The sequence below is a fragment of the Panthera pardus genome, unplaced genomic scaffold (assembly GCF_024362965.1).
Source record: "Panthera pardus isolate Hobbes unplaced genomic scaffold, ASM2436296v1 HiC_scaffold_26, whole genome shotgun sequence".
Lineage (NCBI taxonomy): Eukaryota > Metazoa > Chordata > Mammalia > Carnivora > Felidae > Panthera > Panthera pardus.
In genome coordinates, this window is record NW_026526832.1 from 14,117,700 (window position 1) to 14,138,911 (window position 21,212).

Sequence of the window (21,212 nt, forward strand, 5' to 3'; positions counted from 1 at the left end):
TAAAGCAAACTATGTATAAATGAGTTACCCTGCTATGCTTCATATGGCTTATGTATTAATTTACATAATTAATAAATAAATTATAATAAATACATTTGGGGGTTAAAAGCACATAAAATATAACATAGCACCGTCTTTAGACCCAGACCTGATGACTCAGAACTATCAATTTAAATCACAAATACTTAGGTAATCTGTGTATTGTATATTTTGTGAGCACTGATCACTTAAAAACAAATAGATGTTAAATGCTTTAGATGTCCACATATTTAAAAAAATGGCAATAGATGGCAAAGTAACGAGGGTACCAATGTAAAAATTGCTAAAATACTAAGACTAATTCACATTCACGGAGCACGTTCTATGGGACCCGGCTCCATTCTAGGTAGATACTTACCAGCACACAACAACATATTTAATTCTTACAATGGCTCCATGTAGGTAGGAGCATCGTTTTCACTATGCACACGGGAAACCAAAGCACAGGAGCTATGGTAACTTACTCAAGTTCGCACAGCTTGGAAGCAGAGTAAGAGTCCAAGCCCACATACTCAGAACCCACAGCCTAACTGCTTAACCACTGCTGTACCCAATAATTATGCAGGGTGTGCTTTAGAGAATTAAGTCTTGAAAAAATAGGAAAGATTTCACAAAAACACACAATACGCTCGATCTGGAGTAATCTTGTTGTATCTATTTCCTGATATTCCAGGAGGAGTTACAGACTTCAGCCTTTCACTTAGTCACCATTTACCATGCTCTGATCATTCTCAATGCCATACGGGTCTGAACAAGACCCACTGCGAAGTCCCATCAGTCTTAGAGTCTAGGAGTGGGGTCTGACAATAAATAAATAAGAGAAATTAGAATAAGGTGGTTTAAAAAAAGCAAAAGGGGAATGGGAAGTTCTGGAGGTGAATGTGAGAAAGGGTGATCAGAAAAGGTTTCCTTGAGAAAGATACATTTGAATAAAGACCTCTAATAGAGAGGAGGTGACCATCTCTACACTTCTTAGTACGGTAAGTCTCTTTGTCTTAAGCTGTTCACTGCAGCCAAAAGCATTCTGATTAATACTAATCCTACCCACGGGTTTGTCATGCAGATTAAATGAGCAAATTGGTATTATGCACTTAGCACAGTGCCTGGCTCACAAAAACAATTCCGTAAATGCTAGTTATTATTATTTTTGCTATTGTTTTAATAAAGTCATGAAATCAACTGTAGGAAGAATCTCTAGTCCACTCATGTTGGGACTCCGAGACAACCACACAATATTCCATCAGCTGGATGCCTAGACAAATAACCGGTTCTGGAATCAATACATTAAGTGTTACAATTCAAGCCTAAAGTCTAGAAATACCTACCATTCACAACCACCTTCCATGACCTATAAAGAACTCCGGTTGCAGACATCAAAAGACTCACCGAAATAGATGCAGGAAGCCTGACGCCCTGGATGTGAGCTGGGTGGCAGGAAAAGGTGTTGAAGGGGCAGCTGACTATCTACAGACTTCACTTTCTGGCAGTTTCGTGTCGATTTTTTTGGCTGCAAGGAAAGTGTTTACTTCTCTGTCTATGCACGGATGATTTTCCATAGCTCTGGGGTTTTAAAAGGTCAGCAGTGATAAAAGGCTTAGGAAGAGCTCTTGAATTTCTGTGCTACTATTATGAATTTCTTTATAAAAATGTTGATATACGGAAGACAATCAAGCAATGCATGGAAAATATGTATTCCAGATCCAAAAGCAGCTTATTCCAGCAAAATTTCCTCAGCTCTCTCCCTAATGATTTAAACATCCATTTTCACTCACTTCTGCAGAAGTACATTCACAGGAGGAGTGAGCGTGAGGAACAGGAGCCTTTACAGCAGGAAGCCACTTCCCTTCTTCACCTGGAATGTTGTATGATCCCTTTCCTTTTTTTATATATGGGAGAAAAAGGATCTTATTGTTAACCTAAATTCCCTTTGTTTAGAAAAGAAACACTCAGGTTGTATTCTCACTAGATTTTTCAGTTTCTGACCATAAAGCTACTAAAAAAACAAAAAACAAAACAAAAAAAAACCCCAACAACCCTAAAAACCTTTGGGCCAACTGGCCAGATGTAATATATTATTGTGATACGGCACTTCAGTGTCTTACTTGGCTAAATCATTTAAAAAATATAGTTTCTCCTTGGTGACAGATACAAAGTTCTATCTCCACGCCACAAAGTCACCAATTGCGTGGCATACTGTCAACAATGATTTTATACTTTCCTTCTATACTATTCATAGAAAATGTACCTAAAAGTCTACAAACAAAACCATGCTTGCTCCTGATTACCTTTTATTGCTTTGATTTGGCAAGACTTTACCATATTTTCTGGCTCCAATGAACACAAAATTAGCCTAAAAGTTTGAACCTAACTTCTTTCAGGCTTTCTTTCTCACTTTTTAAAAAAATTTTTTTTAGTAATTTCTATACCCAGCGTGGGACTCAAACTCATGACGACAAGATCAAGAGAAACAGGCTCTTCCAACTGAAGCAGTTTTTCTTTTAGTTTTTCTGATACCACCAGTCTCAGTAAAGTTCAAGAAGCTAGCCATCCCCACCACTTGCCTTTGGTTACGTCTTCCTTTCAAATGAGTGAATTAGCAAGAAGTGGTTTGTAGAAGATACTCTAAAAACTTACAGGATTAGAATCTCTAGAGCTGCTGAACAACAGGACTGGATTCTCTGAATACTCTGGGATTCAGAGCTCAGGCTCCATGTTTTAAGAAGTCCCTTTCCAATCCTTAGAGTTCTCGAATTTGGATCAGTTTTAGAATTATTTTGAAAGTGGGAGAGAAGCTTCTGATTACATATTCTGTCTGAGGTATTATTTTGAAAAGCAATAACTATCCGGAGGAGGAAAATATGGGAGAATACAGAATTCATATTAAGGGTTTTGATTTTTTCCTTTCTGATGAAAAACAGGTCATTCTAGAAATGGCCTGACTTTCAAGATCAGAGGTTATTTTCGCTTAAATATTTTTTAATGTTTATTTAATTTTTGACAGAGAGAGAGAGAGAGAGAGAGAGAGAGAGAGAGAGAGAGAGAGAGACACACAGAGGATGAGTGGGGGAGGGGCAGAGAGAGGGAGACACAGAATGTGAAGCAGGCTCCAGGCTCTGAGCTGTCAGCACAAAGCCCGACGCGGGGCTCGAACTCGCAAACTGCGAGATCATGACCTGAGCCAAAGTTGGACACAACGGACTGAGACGCCCAGGTGCCCCCAGAGGTTATTTTCAAGAGCAGTTTTAGATACACAATAAAATTGCACAGAAAGTTCCCATATTCCCCCTTACCCCCTCTACCCCCTGTCCTCTCACCCAGGTGCCCTCACTATCAACATCCCTGAACATTTGTTATGGTTGATGAACACACAATGACACATCATTATCAATCCAAGTCCACAGTTTACATTAGGGTTTGCTCTTGGTGATGTTCACTGATTTCTACTCCCCAGTCTACACAACAGAATTGATGTTGGCAATAGAATAAAGGCCCTCAGCAGACAATCCCATGCCCTTTTATTTACTGATAGGCTATTATTAGCAGGTAGATGGGCAGTGTGAAAAAGGCACTTAATATGGTTTCATTTGTTACCCAGACACAATATTTTATTATTTCTCTAAGGCAAAATGGTCAAGTCAGACCTCCCCAGTTAGTATGGTTCCAGCTTTCCATTCCTTGCTCCAGGCCTCAGATCTCTCATACCCTGTTCTACTTGGTTTTCTCACAGGGTTTATCTCCTTCTAGCCTATTATGTAGTTTACTTATTAGTTAACTGCCTGTAAGCAAGTAGGAATTTTTGTTGTTCACCGATGTGGCCCCAGTACCCAGAACAGTGGCTGGCATGTAGTATTCACTGAATATTTGTCTAATGACTGAATGAATGAATGAATGAATGAGGATACCTTCTAAAAGACAGGGAGTGATTTTGGTTGTGGTTTGGAGGCCTAATTAGCCACGACTAACCAGGTTCTGCAAGCCACTGGTGCTATATTGCTGGGATCCTTCAAGGTCCCCGCTAGGCCAGTGTGACCATTCTAAGGTGTGAACAGGCTGGAAAGCACAGTGAGGTCTAGACATGTCTGATGTCCCCAACTCTACTTGTTGTATAAACTCTCATTCAACCTGGAAGCCCAATGGGGACAGCACTGTGGCCCCTGGCCAAGAGCAGCGTGGAAAGAGAGCCTTGAATGCTGTGATGCAAAGAAGCCAAGGGACGCTTCTCCACAGGGGTCAGGGGACAGGTGTGTGACACTTAGGAATCTGACCGTCCCAAGGGTCCCAATTTGCCCACTCACATACATTCTGGTGACAATAATGAAACCAAACTCTGGGTCAGTTTATAAATGGGATGGGAAATATTTTTCATGAGTTAAAACTCTACAACGACAACAACAAAAGGAAAAAAAACTAAAGGAGCAAAAGAATTGTGATTTAAAAAAAAAAAACATGAATAGGATAAATTGGGATACAGAACAGTGAACTCAGTGAAAGAGGTAAAAAGTTTTCTTTGCTTTCCTACACAAGATAAACACTCGGGCCAGAGGATGTAAAGGTGGTGGCAGGAGGAGATGAACCACAGTTCCAAGAAGAAAGCAAAGGAAAGAGGAGGAAGTCTGAACTTCTTTGACATCCATGCACGGGAAAGGAGAAAAACGACCCTTATGATATTTACAGCATGTGGCAACCTTTACTTATTTATATCCACAAAGCCTAACTACGCTATATTGTTTAAAGACAAAAACATAATTTTCTGGTAAGTATTATTTACTTACTTATCCCAGATTCTCCTCCTGGAACCTATGCTCCAAGTGGACAAGAACTATGTGTTTTGCCCTCAGAACAGTTACAGCGGGAACAGTACACAAGACAGGCTCTCTACCTCTGAGCAAATGACTACATGAATTAACAGCTCACCACATACTTCCCACTCCACTCCAGTTGAATTTCAAAAAACACTGTTGTTCTTCATGCCATGTAGGAGAATCAAGGTGTTCCTCCTTCCTCTATCAGGTACATGTTCCCAGAACACCACGTACACAAGGGAATGGAAGGATCCAGTGATGGTGTTTTTATTTCTATACTATCTGCCATGCTAATTGATAACTTGAGACAGTTTATGCTGACAGAGTATGCCTCTTCACTGTGGTTCAGTAATTGTGACCAGACGCCAACATCTCCCCTAAGCCACGGGAAATCGGGGAAGGGCCCTCCTTCCCTCAGTTCGCGGGATTCAGTTAGCCCAGCTTAGAGCATCGGGATTCAGTCAGCCCAGTTCAGAACAGGGGACGCCAGCCCTGTGTCCCCAAGGCTTCAGCTGCTTAAACCAGAAGCTCAGAAATGAGTTGGTGGATGGGCATGAAGAGAACCAGCCACTTCTCACTGTTCGCTCAAGTCCTATGTACATCAGTTCCACAGCTAAACCCTTGATCACATGGGCTGGCTTCACCCTACACCACAGCCAGGGGTAGAATCAGGACAGACTGCCACTGCCACAAGTTTCAGGCGAAGTCCAACAAAAGAAAATCTGGACTAGTTTAATGTAGTGGAGTAAGCCCATAAAAAATGAAAGCTTTGCAAAGCTTATTCTAGAAAGAGAATAACATGCCTACTAATTAGGTAGATTTTTAGTTACACCGCCATATATCAGCACCGTATTCTAAATTACCTATTTTATTACTTATAAAATTGTCCAGCTTCTGGAGTAAAAAAATATGGACCAAGGGTCAAAGAAAGTATACTAAAGTATAGTAATTTACAAAGTACTAGAGGTTTTCTAAAAACACATTTTACAATTCAAGTCTTTGCCAAGTAAATGCCTAACAAAATTAGAACTGCAAGCACATTAGAGTGATTATATAACTCTTGAGTTGCAGAAATCAGTATTTAAAAAGACACAGAATTAAAAGGAAATCACAAACTACAAAAGACAGAGTGGATGTGAATGTATTTGCTTTGGTATATTCTTCTGGAACAATAACTTTGACTAGCGAGCATGTGAAGTGACCTGCGCTGTTCTCTGAATGTAGTTTTTGCAGGGCACAATCATCGGCGGTTATAACTTGGACACTGTTCAGCGAGGGTAGCATCGGAAGCATCAAGCCTGCACCTTTCTGGAATGCAGGAAAACATGTGTCGGGTGTCATCAGTGACTCAGATAGGCTAGCACCCTGGACCCTCTGCCAGGGAACGCTGCGGTCTCTGCAGAACAATTATGTGTTCATGTGGTATATTTCTTAAGAACTCTCGTCCTAAGGTCGAAATATAAAATTAATGTAAAGCTCAAATCACTGCAGCATGGATTTCCTTGCAAACCTCTCATGGCCACCTTTAATGATGTTTTTCTCCATTTCCCAACTTTTGATGGCTTCCAAACCCCTCAAAATCTGCTCGCTCAAACCGCACCCCGCACTATCTCTCTTTTGCTTGAAGCCAAATCTGGCATCAGTGTTTTGTCTACTCAGCAGGAGAGCAATTTCAACAATCTCCTGCTTTTTATAAGATCAGTTTATTCTTCCCAATATAATAATTAGTTTCAGATGACCCTGGTCGCTGTTCCTCGGCATGACTCCACTGTGGTACCAGCAAGGAGAGCAGGCACTTCCTGTTGCGCTGTTTTTTTTTTAGGGCAAAGAATTTCGGTACTATCATGAGCCCAGCACAGAACCTTTGTAATTTATTTCTTTAAAACTTCAGCTGGGTTTTGATCACCTAGATGCTCAAAGAGACAGACCGAAATTACGATTATGGGAATCTCCTGTGTTTACTTTGAAAAAGGTTCAGATGAATTATTCCTCAATGTATCAAACTATAATAAATCATGAAGAACACACATCTTATGAATAAGAACAGTGCTGGATCCCTGCAAACACACAGAGGTGGCAAATAGGGAGCCAACATGCTTATCTCAATGTCTTATACCGCAATTAACTTTAAAGGCGATAATAAATACCCATGGGAAAGAAAATTGCCTGAGAGCTAAGGATGTTAGAGAAATACCTGGAAAATCTCTGTTAACAGTGGTAGAAAAATCATGCAAGACATGTTTACAACGATGAGGATGATCAATATGACCCCTAATCAAAACTGGCAGAGGACGGAATTCCATCAGGGAGGTTGCTCGATGTCTCCTCCAGGTGTACCTAAAATCATCATGTCCTGCACATTTCAACCAATTAATTCAGTACCAGAAAGGAATCATCTGTGAGTATTTTCACCAGCATGACCTTAGGTTATCCTACTTGTGAACCCCAGCAATCCCCGAGCCATGACTGCAGACAGGAGTCACCTTTATGCATACATACTTTGAGGCCTTCAATTATGAGTATCTCTTGGTGTCCTCCAGTCTTTGCCTGCTTAAATAGAAAGCAATCTCCTCTCTGCTTTAACATGAATTAATTGCATGACCCCTTATGGTTTATCTTACCTTCACATGTACGGCCATCTGCTGAAATTGAGAAACCCTGTTCGCAGACACAGTGAAAAGAACCATCTGTGTTTAGACACTCTCCATGAGGATCACAGAGTCCAGGCTGTTCACATTCATTAATATCTGGAATTGAAAAGAGTTCCAAATACGTGAAAAAAATTTTTCCTTTGGTTTCACATGATAGCAGACATACAGTAAGCAAATCCATCACAAAAGGGTCAGACACTTATTTTGTGGCACAACTATCCTGTCTGTATATATACCAGACCACAAATTGGATTGTTTTAAGAGAGAAACTATTTAGGTCAAATCATATGAATAAGCCAATGTTCAACCATTTTTAATCTACACAAAGAGTATTTTCGCTTTCATAGGTTCAACCTGGAGCCCCCCCCCATGTTCCCCCCCCCCGCCCCCATTTAATTTTAAGACCTGTTGGAGGCTTACAAACATTCTAACAAAAAATTTCTCTGAGAAATAGTCTTTACCAGTGAGCATGCTTTGTTCCCCTCGCCCTCCTCCATTTCCATGCACACAAATCCGTTCTAACACCAAGCACGCCACCTCCACCCCATCCTCTCCTACGATGTGAACTTTTTTTTTTTAAGTTTTTATTTTTGAGAGAGAATGCGCATGTGTGAGTGGGGGAGGGACAGAGAGAAGGAGAGACAGAGGATCCCAAGTGGGCTCCACGCTGACAGCAGAGAACCTGATCATGATCCAAGCCAAGCTGGATGCTTAACCAACTGAGCCACCCAGGCGCCCCGATGTGAACTTGAGGGCACAGATGGACACATCTTATTGACAGTGTTTGGCTCCAAGTGGCACTTTACATACGTCTGCCGAATATATAAATGAAATAGACTCCAATCTATATTTGGTTGAAAATGGATAAAAGAAATAAAAATACAAGAAAAAGAAGACCTTTCAGACCAGGGAAGTGTTCATTACCTGCACAGCTTTGTGATGATGCAATTAGGGAATGAGGATCAAATGCCTAGTGCAGAGCCTAACATACAGCTAAGGGCCAAAAAGTGGTAGCTATGATTATTTTTTTATAATGTTTATTTATTTATTTTGAGAGAGAGAGAGAGAGAGCGCAAGCATGAGCAGGGGAGGGACAGAGAGTAAAAGAGAGAGAATCCCTGATGTGGGGCTCCATCTCACGAATTACAAGATCATGACCTTAGCTGAAATCAAGAGTCAGACACTTAGCCAGATGAGTCACCCAGGTGCCCCACTGGCTATGATTATTAAGACTCATGAACAAATAATGCTATAAACTTGTGTCGGCCATCTTATACTCTGCTTGTCCTGAATGAAGAATGATTATGCTTCTCATGGCCAGGGTCATGATTCACTCCTAAACACTGATAGTACATGAAAGTGAAATGTTCATCAAACTAGTCCTAATTATTTTGGATAGCAGTGCTCACACTGACCACCTCAACAATCCTGGAGAATGGTTCACCTAATCACACTGGTACCTACACAGGCAACTACCTATTTGCACTTGTTTTAATCGTTGTTTTACTCAGCTGTGTCTCTTATTACAACGATTGCCCCTTGAAGAGAACTGCATAGTTGAATGGAGTCCCTAACTCCTACTACAGCACATTCATAGTATATTACGAATATTTGCCCACCACAAAATTTCAGTGATGTTCATTCTCTAATTAAACCATGATTGGTTGAGGAATTCTTAGTTAACTGGGGCCATGAATACTATCACAGGTTCTTGGCACCTTGCAGGCAGGAACCCTAGTAAGGCTTTTGCCCTACCTTCCTGGAGTCTCCTAAACCCTCCTTTACCTCTTGGTAAAGAGGCCCTTGATACATCTTTCTAGAAGTCCATCTCTAATTTAATTAAAAACACTTACTGAATGCTTTTTTTAAAAACAAATTTAATGTTTATTTATTTGTGAGGAAGAGATTGAGAGAGACAGAGCAAGAATGGGGGAGGGGCAGAGAGAGAGAGAGACACAGAATCCAAAGCAGGCTCCAGGCTCTGAGCTGTCAGCCCAGAGCCCGACACGGGGCTTGAACCCATGAATCGCAAAATCACGACCTGAGCCGAAGTCGGACACTTAACCAACTGAGCCACCCAGGCGCCCATCACTTACTGAATGCTTTCTATGAGAAGGCTGAACAGGCTGGGGCACTTGCCATTTTGAAGCTCACCGTGTAACGGGGGGCAGGAGCCAACACAAATAACTGCCAAGCTTAATGGGCACATGGGAAAGGTATGGATTATAAGCTCTTCCTAGTGACTTCTTGAACATGCCGAACCATCAACCCTACAGTTCTCCTCCAGAAAGTCATCCCTTTCTCTGCATCCAGGATGCAGGTGGTCTTCCTTTTACCTTCTCATCTCATTGTGTGACGGAAATGCTGGCAGTATCACTGATTTATTCACTTCTCTGAATTAATCCTTAACTCTTCACCATTCCATCCGCCATGTAATTCGCACTAGCTGGCCTAACCACCACTGAATCAAAATAAGAAACCAAGCAGGAATTACTCATGTTTTCTTAACAATACTCCCCCATTTTTATTATTGGCACTAATTTAAAAATATTTCAAGGAAGAGCAATGAATCATTTTCTATTAGACTATTTCTCAATGTGACTTCACTCTGTGAAATTCTTCACTTCTTTTATAAAATCTCTGATACCTTCTATGATTGGTCTCTACTTACTGGTAATACCTTACATTGGTCACCTCTTTTTAACTCTGACCTTCTGTGGGCTTTTAGTTGTATTCTTTCTTCCCAATCTGCTGCCCTGAGTTACTTCTATCTGTGCAACAAGGTTCAATAAAGTTCCACTGGCCTAGGGGTCAAGCCCAAGGTCCATATCCATCTGGTGAAACCCAAAAGGTTATCCATAGGCTTATTTTATCCTATGCCTCAATGTTGGCCCTTTAAACACTGCCAGCTTGCAACTCTGCACAGGGAATAATGTGCATAAAGTTCTTGCTTCAAGAGAAGTCACTGATTAACAAATAATTGTCTAAAAAGTTTGATGACAGGAACTGAAGACGAATTCCCAGACTTTTTTCCAGGAAACCGCTAAAAAAGAACAACATGAGTATCTGGAACTAGAGAAACATATGCATTCAATTTGGGTTGTACTTATTGAGGCATTTCTAAACTATGCTGCTAGTAACTCAGCTGAAAGCCAGACTATATTTAAGTTGGGTTTCTTTCATGGGTCCGAGATTCCACAGAAATTCACAGTTTGGCATGTGTAAGTCAAAACGCGAAACTGAAGTGTGTTCTGAATCTCAAATGTACGCTGTCACATTCCTACACAGACTATTAACATGGAATTTCCATGCTGTCTGTATCTCAGCATTAATTTTGCTGGGGGAAGAGACTATTACACTTCCAACTGAAAATGCCTTACTGAACATGGAACTATCTTCAGATTGTTAGGTAAAGTTTAAAGCTTACGTCTATCACACATGGTCATTCAAATATGTCCTATGGTTATTAGCACTGGCATCAATTACATTGTCAGCATTAAAACAAACTCTGAAATCTATGCCCATGTACAGAATGTGACTAGCCATGAGACTAGACAGAAGTAGACCAGTGACTTCAGGCAGAGTGAAAGATCACCAGGCTGTCTCCACTGACACAGCCAAAGGAGAGGATTTAAGACATGCCATTTAGGACATGCCATTGTAAACAGCCTCTAATCAGAGAAGGTGGGTGATGTAGCAAATTCATAGATAATATTCTTTAAACATTACTAAAACCCGTTTCAGGAATATTTTTCATTTTTGTGGATTTAAGTTTTTCAAGCACACATTGTAATTTATTCTGGAAAACAAGAATCACCAATGTGACAGAGCATGAAGTCAATTTAATAATGATTTAGAGTTCATAAAACATGTTTGGAGGAGTGACATATTTGACTTGATATCAAATCACAAATTTAATGTACTGAGAGAAGACAGTAGTGCAATTAATAAATCATATGACTAAATTACTTCCTTATGATTTGACTCTAGAAGTTTATGAAATCTGCAATATGAAATCACTATCCACTCACAGAAGGCTTGGTTTGCCTCTAGCAGGTCAAAACATTGTGGGGGAAAGGAATTAGAAAAGAACGAGGAGTTAGAAAAGAAAGTATTACTTTTAAACCCAAATGTCTATAATAAAAGCAGGATACAGTTATTTTTTAGGGGGCATCTCTTGGCATTTTTATATAAGCCAAGATCCATTTTAAGATGCAAAAGTTCCAAAATGTAAATATTCACACATAATTTTATAATTCAAATATTTCTTCTCTATTGTATTAAATCCAAGCACATTTAATTTCTGCATTGGAAATACTAAACACTTTAAATTCACCTTACTACATCAAGATGGCAAACAAATAGAGGGTATCACAGTATAGTTAAATCTTGGGATCAGTGAGTAAATTAATTTTAAAAGATCTTGAGGCCAGGGCTCATGTCTTTTGAATTTCAGTGACACACAGCTGGGTGTGTGGGTAATGGTACGGACACAGGGTAGAGTCATATTTCAGTACCACATCGTAGAGAGTACAGACCATCTACCCTGTCAAGTACTATACATCTGGGGCATGTGAAAGGAGACACAATTGATGACAATCTACAATAAGAAAGTCACTCATGTCCAGTAGCAGTAGATAAAGAGGAACTCTAACAATCCTTTACCTATATGTACTTTGGGATAGTAATGGAGGGGAGACAATGATGAAAAAAAAATTTATCCAAGGTAGCAGAAATGAATCCGTATAAAGGTAAATATAAATGAGAGCCTTCAATGGAAACAACAGGCATGGATTTATGAAGACTAATGTAAAGGAAAACTTGGGGAGGGGGTGTTTAGACAATCTGATTTTTTTAGTCGCAGCATTACTGGTAACTCATTGTGCTATACTGGGGGGAAAACACTGAATCTCACAGTCTTCTTTATTTTGGCTATAAATGAAGTAATAATCGGTAGGGCAATGTAGAGCAAAACAGCAGAAAAAGATCTTGGATTCGAATCTCAGCTCTACTACTTATTAGGGAGGAGCATGCTAATTAACTTCTCTGATCCTCAGTTACTCATGCACCAAATGGATATTTTAAAAAGCCGCCTGTTCAATTCTCTAAAAATCCCTGAGGTACCTACAGTAATCGGCACATAGTAGGTGTTTGGTTAAAGCTCTTGTGATTGGTGCTGTGTTCTTATTAGTACCTTGTCTCCTCTATACCTTTGTTTGGGAGATGAACTGTGATAGCCCTTTGAAGATAGGAAATCCTATCTTCTATACCTTTATACTTTTAACCAAATTATTAATGAGGTTTTTTAGGAAGAGGAAAAGCTGGATACTGGATAAAACAGGGATCAAGACAAGGAAAGATAAATACCAGCAATGAGACAAAATGAAATACACCCACGAAGGACATAAAAAAGCCAGACTTTATAATATAGCACCAAGATTGGCCCGTGGAAGGAACAGCAAAGTACAGGTGACCTCAGTTGCCACGAAAGCTTGCAAAGCTGGCACACAGTTCCAAAAGGCAGGAGTTTCGGTTACCATGGTGCAGTGCAAAGTGAGAACTTCTCATACTTGATGCAGACCCAAGAAAGATATTTTAATACCATTAACTGGCACAGCTCATTTATATACAAATGGGTAAAGCCACAGACTATATTCAGAAAGCATCACAGAACTGAACAGCTAGGTAAATTAGGACTTAAAAAACAGAGAAATACCTTGACATCCTTTATTGTCATTTAGCTGGAATCCATCTGGACACGTACAATCATAGGACCCTTCGGTGTTAATGCAGTCTCCTCCTTGGCAAACACTCTTGTCCTCCAAGCATTCATTGATATCTATAAGTCAATTAAAATAATTTTAAAGGTGGAATAAACTATATTTAAAAAAACTAAACATTACCCTTACACATAAAAATCACATAAATGAACATTGTTTTACATCTCACACAATACATGATTTTTAATGGAGGACAGATTTCCAACTATCAGAGTTTTTTGAAATGAAGTATTTTGAAAAGATTTTGGCTTTGAACAATAAGTAAATTAAAGTTTCAACATCAAATGAAATTTGCAAGAGGAAAAGTCAAAACTCTGTACTAAACAATTTACTTGTTTACATTCTTGGTGATAATAGGGAATAAAAAAGATTCTTCAAATACGTATTAAGAATATCTTGAGCATCTATTTATACAAGATCCTGTATTATGCATTACAAGAAAAATTTGAAAGTATTTGGCATGATTCATGCTCACAAAGAGAAATGATTGTTCAAAGAAACCCAAATTATATTAATCAAAATGAACACGAAATATCACATTGTTTTATAAGTTCAAAAAAATTCAAGCTAAGAGTTGTCAAAATATATAATCGCTTGTCAAAAGAATGGTACCAACTTCACCTGTCACATGGATTTAGAGAAGAGGTATCATAAAAAAACAAAGGTGGCTTTGCCCAACAGAAGGGATTTACTTGAGGCCCGGACAGCAGGGTGGAAAGTGGAGGAGGGGAAGAAGAGGAGATTTTGGAGGGAAAGGGAATCAGCAAGATCAAAAGCTTCACTGAAGCCACTTACTCAGCAGCTATCACCAATAGGTTTGAGGTTGACTGGATTCTTTAAATGTATGTATTTATAGCATATGTGTAACTAAACATGGTTTACGTTACCAATAATGAGTTCTGACTGTGAGCGTGTGAGACAATTAATGACCCCCCTCATGGCATGAATGCTGGGCAGATCTTTCAAGAGGGCTGTTTATTACCACATTTACTTCCAGTCAGAGCTCATTATCCCTAACACAGTCCATGACTCCCTCTTCTGTTGTCTGTGCAGGATTTCAATTATTAGCACTGCAGAAAGCTGAGGAACAAAAACGTCTTTGTTTTCTCAGAATTCTGGCATAGGATGGCATTTCTTGCAAATAATTATGATTGCTGTGAAAATGCATGAGAAGTTCCAGGAAGAAGTGAACATGGAGACCGCTGTAGTCTCAACCTCCCTCGCTGTCTCGTTCAAAATGCTGGCACACCAGCTTAAATTTTCCTCATAGAACCCAATCCACTTAACTAACTGGCTCCTGTACCATTCGTGAGTCAAATAAAAGAGAAATAAGAAAGCAGCTTATAATTTTATTCCACCAAAAGAAAAACAAGTTATACTTGTTTTATGCTTCCCCTAGATCAAAATGTTTCTGAATCCTGATCCTAAAACCCAGCCGATGTGACTTTGTCACAACTGAAGTGGGTTATCACTTCTTCTTTAGTGTGTTTTCCCGACTTCACTGACGTATAACTTATACACAATACGTGCATCTAATTTTAAGAATCCAGTTCGATGACTTTTGACAAATGTAGATACATTCTTGTGACCACGGTCGGAATCAAGGTACAGGCATTTCTGTATCGGTTTACATCTGCTGGGATCACTGTTGGATTCTTCTATCATTGCAAAATGCAATCATTTTTTAAGGAACTGTGAGAGATCTCTGTAAGAACGCTATTCTGTAGTTACAGACATAAGGCTTGTGACATTTCCCTTTGACTCTTTTGCCAGTCTGACCTTAAAATTTCCATTCATAATTAATCTAATGCCTTGGGTGTTACAACTGCCATGGAAGAGACACTAAAAGAAAATTATGCACGAGACAGGTAAGAGCATAAGTGTCCCCATGAAATGTGAATACGCCACAGAATATTTTGTTCACCAGCGAACTGACCCTTGCTAAATCAAGATTTCTAAAAGATTTCTAATTGAGAATAGGCTTTTAGATATAAATTCTATGAAAATAATTTATAAGCCCCAAATCTCTGATTTATTTTCAATAATGACTGTGCCAAATGGAGATAAATGCTAGTCTACTATGAATCTTTGCCTTAAAATATGCATTAAATGAATCAACTGGACCAGCCATAGGAAAAAAAAAAAAGGTGTAGGCATTTCCATCACCCTAAAAATTTCCTTGTGCCCTTTTTCTGTGTGGCTTCCTCTGATCAGCCCAGTGTCTTTGAGATTGATCTAAGTCACTGTGTGTACCAACAGCTCTCTCTTCTTTATTGCTTAGTACTGTGCCATATGAAGGTGCTGCAATTCGTTGACCCATTTACTTAGGATGAGTAGCTGAACTGTTTACAGTGTGGCTATTATGAATAAAGTTTTGATAAACATTCATGTGTACGTCTATGTGTAACCAGAAGCTTTCATTTTTTCCTTGAGTAAATTCCTAGGGGTAGAGTGGCTGGGTCACAGAGTAAGTTTACTTGTGATAAAACAGCCTCCTAAGGTGGCTACACCACTTTACATTCCCAAGGCAGGCGTAAGAGCTCCGGGTTTCCATATTTATCCTAACAGCTCTACAGCTATTCTAATGAGTGCTGAGTAGATGGTTGGTTTTGTGATTTACCTTTCTGTGTTCTGTAGGAAACTGAGATAACCAAGGAAAGGCATATTTGATTATCAGCATTATGTGAAAAAATCCCAATTCAAAAAAGATGAAGGAGAGTCCTGAGAACATGCATTTCATCAACAAGAGAAATACTCCATTACCTAGATGTTTGCCTTAGCATAACGGAAGCATATCAGCTTTGTTCACACTACTTTAAAATAATTTCATGTTCATGCATTTTTCAAAATCTAAGAGAAATAACATGTGAGAAAAAGAAACAATATCTCGTGTTTATAAATAACTGTATAGATTTGAAAACTCAGTGCATTAGAGTCTGATTTAATCTAAATTTTTTTCAGACCTGAATTCAGATCTTCAAAGAACAACAACAAAAAAAGTAGGTTGAATGTTAAAAGAGCCCAACACGGGATTGTCCTGCACCACCACCTAGGGTGGCATGAAAGATAGACAGAGCCCTTCTAGGATTTGGGCAACAGGCTTTAAGGAAACAAGAGTTAATCTTGATTACTCCTTCACTGCTAAATCCTAAATCCTTTGCATTGGTCAAAATCACCAGGACTCTCTACCCTGTTAAATCCCATGGTCAGTCCTGGCCTACATCTTCCCTAGCAACAATGTGTGTCAAACATTCATGTCAAAGTTCATGACTCCCTAATCTCTGAAGTGTTTTCTTCTCTTAGATTTTGATTTTCCTCTTTCCTCTCCTGCCACATGTTCTCAATCCCCTTTGCTAATTCCTATTCTCCTCTTCACTTATAAATGAGAGGCCAGGACTCCATCTTTGGACCCCTTCTCTCTTCTAGCCATACTCACTCCCTTGGTGATGTCTTCCAATTTTATGGCTTAAACACTATCTCTATACATGTTAATGATTCCAAACCCAGGACTCACCCCTGAATTCCACATGCACAGCTCCAACTGCCTTTCAGAGATCTTCATTCGGATACTCATTATAGACATCCCAAACTTAAAGTGCTCAAGTTAAACTCCTGGTCTCTTCTACAAAGCCTATTTCTCAGTGCCTTTGCATCTGCTAGTCCTTTGAACGGAATGGTCTTCCTATAAATAATCAAATGCCATTATCTCAAAGAAACTTCTGCTCGCCTCTGTAAGATCACCCCTCTCCCTCCACACTCCCTGTATACCCTCCTTTATTTTCCTCCATAGTGTTTACTGCCACTTAATGAACTATATGTTTTAGTTGTTTATCATGTGCATCATTAACTCCCTCACTAGAATGTTAGCTCCACAAAGGCAGAAATTGCCTGTTTGGTTTATTGCTGTATATCCTGTACCCAAGTCAGTACCTGGCACAAACTTGGCACTCAGGTATTTGTTGAATGAATGCATACATGAAAACATGAGTGATTCTGACTTGGAACGAAGTGTCATAGGAAACAAATACTAGCACTCCTTCTCACCTTTTTGGATTGGTCCACAAAGAGAAGACCAAGAGAGACGGGCCACAGAAAGAGTGAATCCTGTATCGTTCTCAGGTTTTGCAAGGGACTAGCATGGAGCAAACACTGTGACAGGGTAAGGAAGATGCTAAGGGAGGTATGGAAGGAGAGACTGTATCTAGAAGGGGAACATGTCCAAGGCAGAGCCTTCGATGGCTGCGATGCCAAGGCCTCTAATGACCAGGACAGCTGAGGCCACCCTTCACAGACTGAGTGGCTACCGAGCATGCTGGAGTAAGTAACACACAGAAATTAGCACAATCCTTGGGATTCTGACTCTGCGAGAAGGCCAGCAGAATTGTAGGGTAACACTGCAAGAAAACAAGGCCTTTGCCAGAGTTATTAGAGGAAAGTTACACATGTAAATACAAAAGCCAACAAGAAAGACGGTTCTTCCTCCCACAGCTGTGAGAGGGGTGTGAACAGTAACAGCTCAGTTAATTACAGCTACATAACACTGGGGAGGGTCAGAAACGCCACTAGTTGAGAATTAGCAGGCTGAAGTGCTATTATAGTTTCAAAGGGAGCACTGAATTAGTTGAATAGACTCCAGTCCTATTTATAACCTAGAACACTAGAGAAATGAGCCCTGACTTTAAGAGAAAAAGGACTGATTATATACTCCAAAAGAAACTTTCTTATTGAATATATGTTAACAATGATGAGCAAATTGACTAAAAAGCTTTTGTTTGGCTTTTCACACAACTGATGTTGATAGAATAAAAATTCCGGACTTCTGATGAGACGGTTACACATGAAAACAGCCAAAAAAAAAGGAGCATGCCTTCTACTGAGGACCAATCAATGGCCTGGTTACCCTCTTGGCCAGGTCAGAGATTTGGGCAGGAGAGATGCTGGGGGTCAATTTAGGTTTTCAATGCCTTAGCATGTGCCTTGTCACATACTTCCTTCTGGAATAGGTTGTTCATGACTAGCTCCCAGCTACACGCCCTCTTCTCCCACCTTGGAAAGCCACCATGTTGAACCACCCATATGTGCTGGAGTTCCCAATACCTGATTTCTCAAGCAAATTTCATTACTTTGGCTTATCACTTGTTTGCCTATTTATCAAGAGGTATGTTAATTATAACTTTTCACTGGAGTTATCAGCCCTTTAAAGAACACCATTATCTTAAGATCAAATCCTAGATGATTTACTGATTCAGCAGTAACAACATCTTAGGGCCTCTGAAACTGCCCCCAACTGCCCTCCGGAAAGGTTGTCCATGCTGGCACAAAGTTCTTTGGTTAGTAAAACAGCAGGCTATAAAGTATAACGGATCTTTCCCAACCAACAGGGACTGACAAATGAGAAAGCTATCATAGCCATTTTTCAATGTATGACACACTGTGCCACAAATATGTGGCATTTGTGTCACAAACCACTCACTAAAAACCTCATGTGCTTCTCTCCACAGTGGGGTTCAGACCCTCACTCACAACTCTAACTCTCCATGTGAGATACAACCCTGCCAAGCTCACATTCCTGGTTTCACAACTGACAGGGCTTACTAGCAGTACAACAGAGGATAAATTGGGAAAAAATGGTTAGTTGGGTAGACAGTGAGCAGAGACAATTCACATGTGAACAGGCTGGTGACAGACCAGCCCTGCAGCCCAGACCACCCCAGGGGTTCTGAGGCATGGCCAGGCAGTGGTGTAGTAGGTAGTTAACAATTACACCATGCTGTATACCTGGCGTATCTTTTAGACCTATTTAGGCAAAACGCTCAAAACTGAATTAAACTTTAGCTCTTAAAAACTTTTCAGGAATCTGGAAAATTAATTTGTGTTTACTTATTTGGATGCTGGACCTACATACACAAGGTGTTACCATTCAGAACTATATACCCAGGAGAAACCATCTAAAGCTGAGAGAAGCTAAGGCTAATTCAATTCTTTACTCCTTTAGTTGGCATAATTCTTCTAGAAAACAGTTCTAAGCAGTACAAGGAAAGCCTGCATTCTACCAGCTTCTTTTCATTATTTGTGTGACCATGAGGCAAATGTTTTTCCAGGGACCTAATGTCCTCAACTGTGAAGTCCAAAGGTTGGATTCAAGAAGTGAAGCCAGGATGATGTCCAGATCTCTCTAGGACTCTGCAATCAAGAGCAGTTCTCACCTTCACAGTGGTCTCCAAGGGTGGATGCTCTGTAACCCTGGTCACAAATGCAGAGGAAGGAGCCCTCTGTGTTCCTGCACTGTCCATTACTGCAGAGATGATGATGCTGACATTCATCAATATCTAGGAACCAGAGGGTAAAAAGAAACTGTAGAAGTGGTGCTTTAAAAATATTTTTAATCATGCATGTAAAAAAAGGTCTACAAACTATCTAGTTTATAATTAATTTAGCCTCTTCATTAAACTGATCTCTAATAAAAGGTCATGAATCCTCCAGTAGGGAAAATCCAGATGAACTTAAAATCTTAACCTGTGAGCTAAGAATCTGCACATATTCATCCCAATATTTACTGATGGGTGGCAAATGCTTTGCTGTTATCTATAAACCTGAATGAAGCTTCCTGAGTCTCTTGTACAGGTTCAAATAGAACACTCTTGAGTTTAAAAGCATTTATGCCTATAATAATCTAAAGCAGAGGTCAGCAAACTACAGCCCACTTCTTACTACTGTAAACAAAGTTTTACTGGAAAATAGCATCACATATTCATGTACTATAGCATCACTATATTCATGTACATATACATGTACACATATTCATGGTCTCCCGTACAGGAGAAGTTTGCCGAAGTGTCAAGTCAATGAATGTCTTCATTTCTTTTTCACGGATATACCTGTCAGCCCCCTAGCAATTAGACTTCCCTAGTTTTTCTTTCCTTTCCCTCTCTCCCTCTCTCTCTCTGAATGATTTGCTGGCCAAATCTAATGGCCCTTCCCTCCTCCCAGCCAGTCTGACATCTACATTGCCACTGAATCTCTCTCTTCCTTAACCCACATAACCTCAGCTTAGAGATGATTTGTTTTGTAACCTCAACCCTGAGCTCAGGCTAAAGCACACTCGTGTCCTATCCACACAATAGAAGACACAACGATACGTTACACGTATTCAGCTATTTTACTTCTACCCTTAGATTTTAAGTTTCTTGAGGGCAGGGACTATGTCTACCACATCCTTTATTACTTAAATGATCTAGTGTTTTACAGTGAACAAGCATTAATTCATGTTGCTGTTGACAGACTTTGTTCCTCACATCTGAGCACATTTATCTACTGCTGGCAATGTGATTCTAGAAGAGTTAACAAAAACATCAGTTTTCACAGCGACCCCTCACAACTCTGCTCTCCTCACTCTGCTTACAGCATCAATTTGATTATCATGGCATTTTGGCACCTAAAATCAGTTTTCCCCGATGGATAATCTGGTGGGTGGTTTTGCATGTGTCTGACTTATTTTTGGTACTGACATCACAGGCTCTTCAAAATAAGGGATGCTGAATAGGATAGCCTGATTATCTTATCTGTAGGCTTCTCTTATTATATATACATTTGCAGTACTTTATGCATGATGGGCATTTGATAAATGCTTGGCTAATTAACAATTAAGGTCAAAAGTCACAAAGTAAAGTATAAATACTTTGAGACAGACTTGCAGAATCCAGAACAAGTTATTTAATTTATCTGTGTACATGGATATGCTTGTGTGTGTTCTTCTCTTCTAGACTGGGTATTGTAATGTCTTTCCATGTTCAAGAAGGGGAAAATTGGGGACTGTTCTGATAATACTGGTAGATCTCGTTATAGGACCATCACATATTGTCTTTTATAATAGCATCCCAAGAGAGATTGGTACTCACTATTCAAAGTTTACATATAGACATGGATAGGATTTGTTTCCT

General features: G+C 39.7%; 1 protein-coding gene across 8 annotated transcripts in view; it reads right to left on the minus strand.

Annotated features, from left to right (window-relative positions):
* LTBP1 (latent transforming growth factor beta binding protein 1) overlaps window positions 1-21,212 on the minus strand; it is a 398,930-nt gene that overhangs the window by 68,553 nt on the left and 309,165 nt on the right. For all 8 annotated transcript variants that reach the window (XM_019447806.2, XM_019447788.2, XM_019447769.2 and 5 more), the window contains 3 exons: window positions 19,479-19,601; window positions 13,209-13,331; window positions 7,463-7,588 (listed from right to left, as the gene is read on the minus strand). In XM_019447806.2, the coding sequence (XP_019303351.1) occupies window positions 7,463-7,588; window positions 13,209-13,331; window positions 19,479-19,601 (372 nt within the window). The remainder of the gene's footprint in view (window positions 1-7,462; window positions 7,589-13,208; window positions 13,332-19,478; window positions 19,602-21,212) is intronic.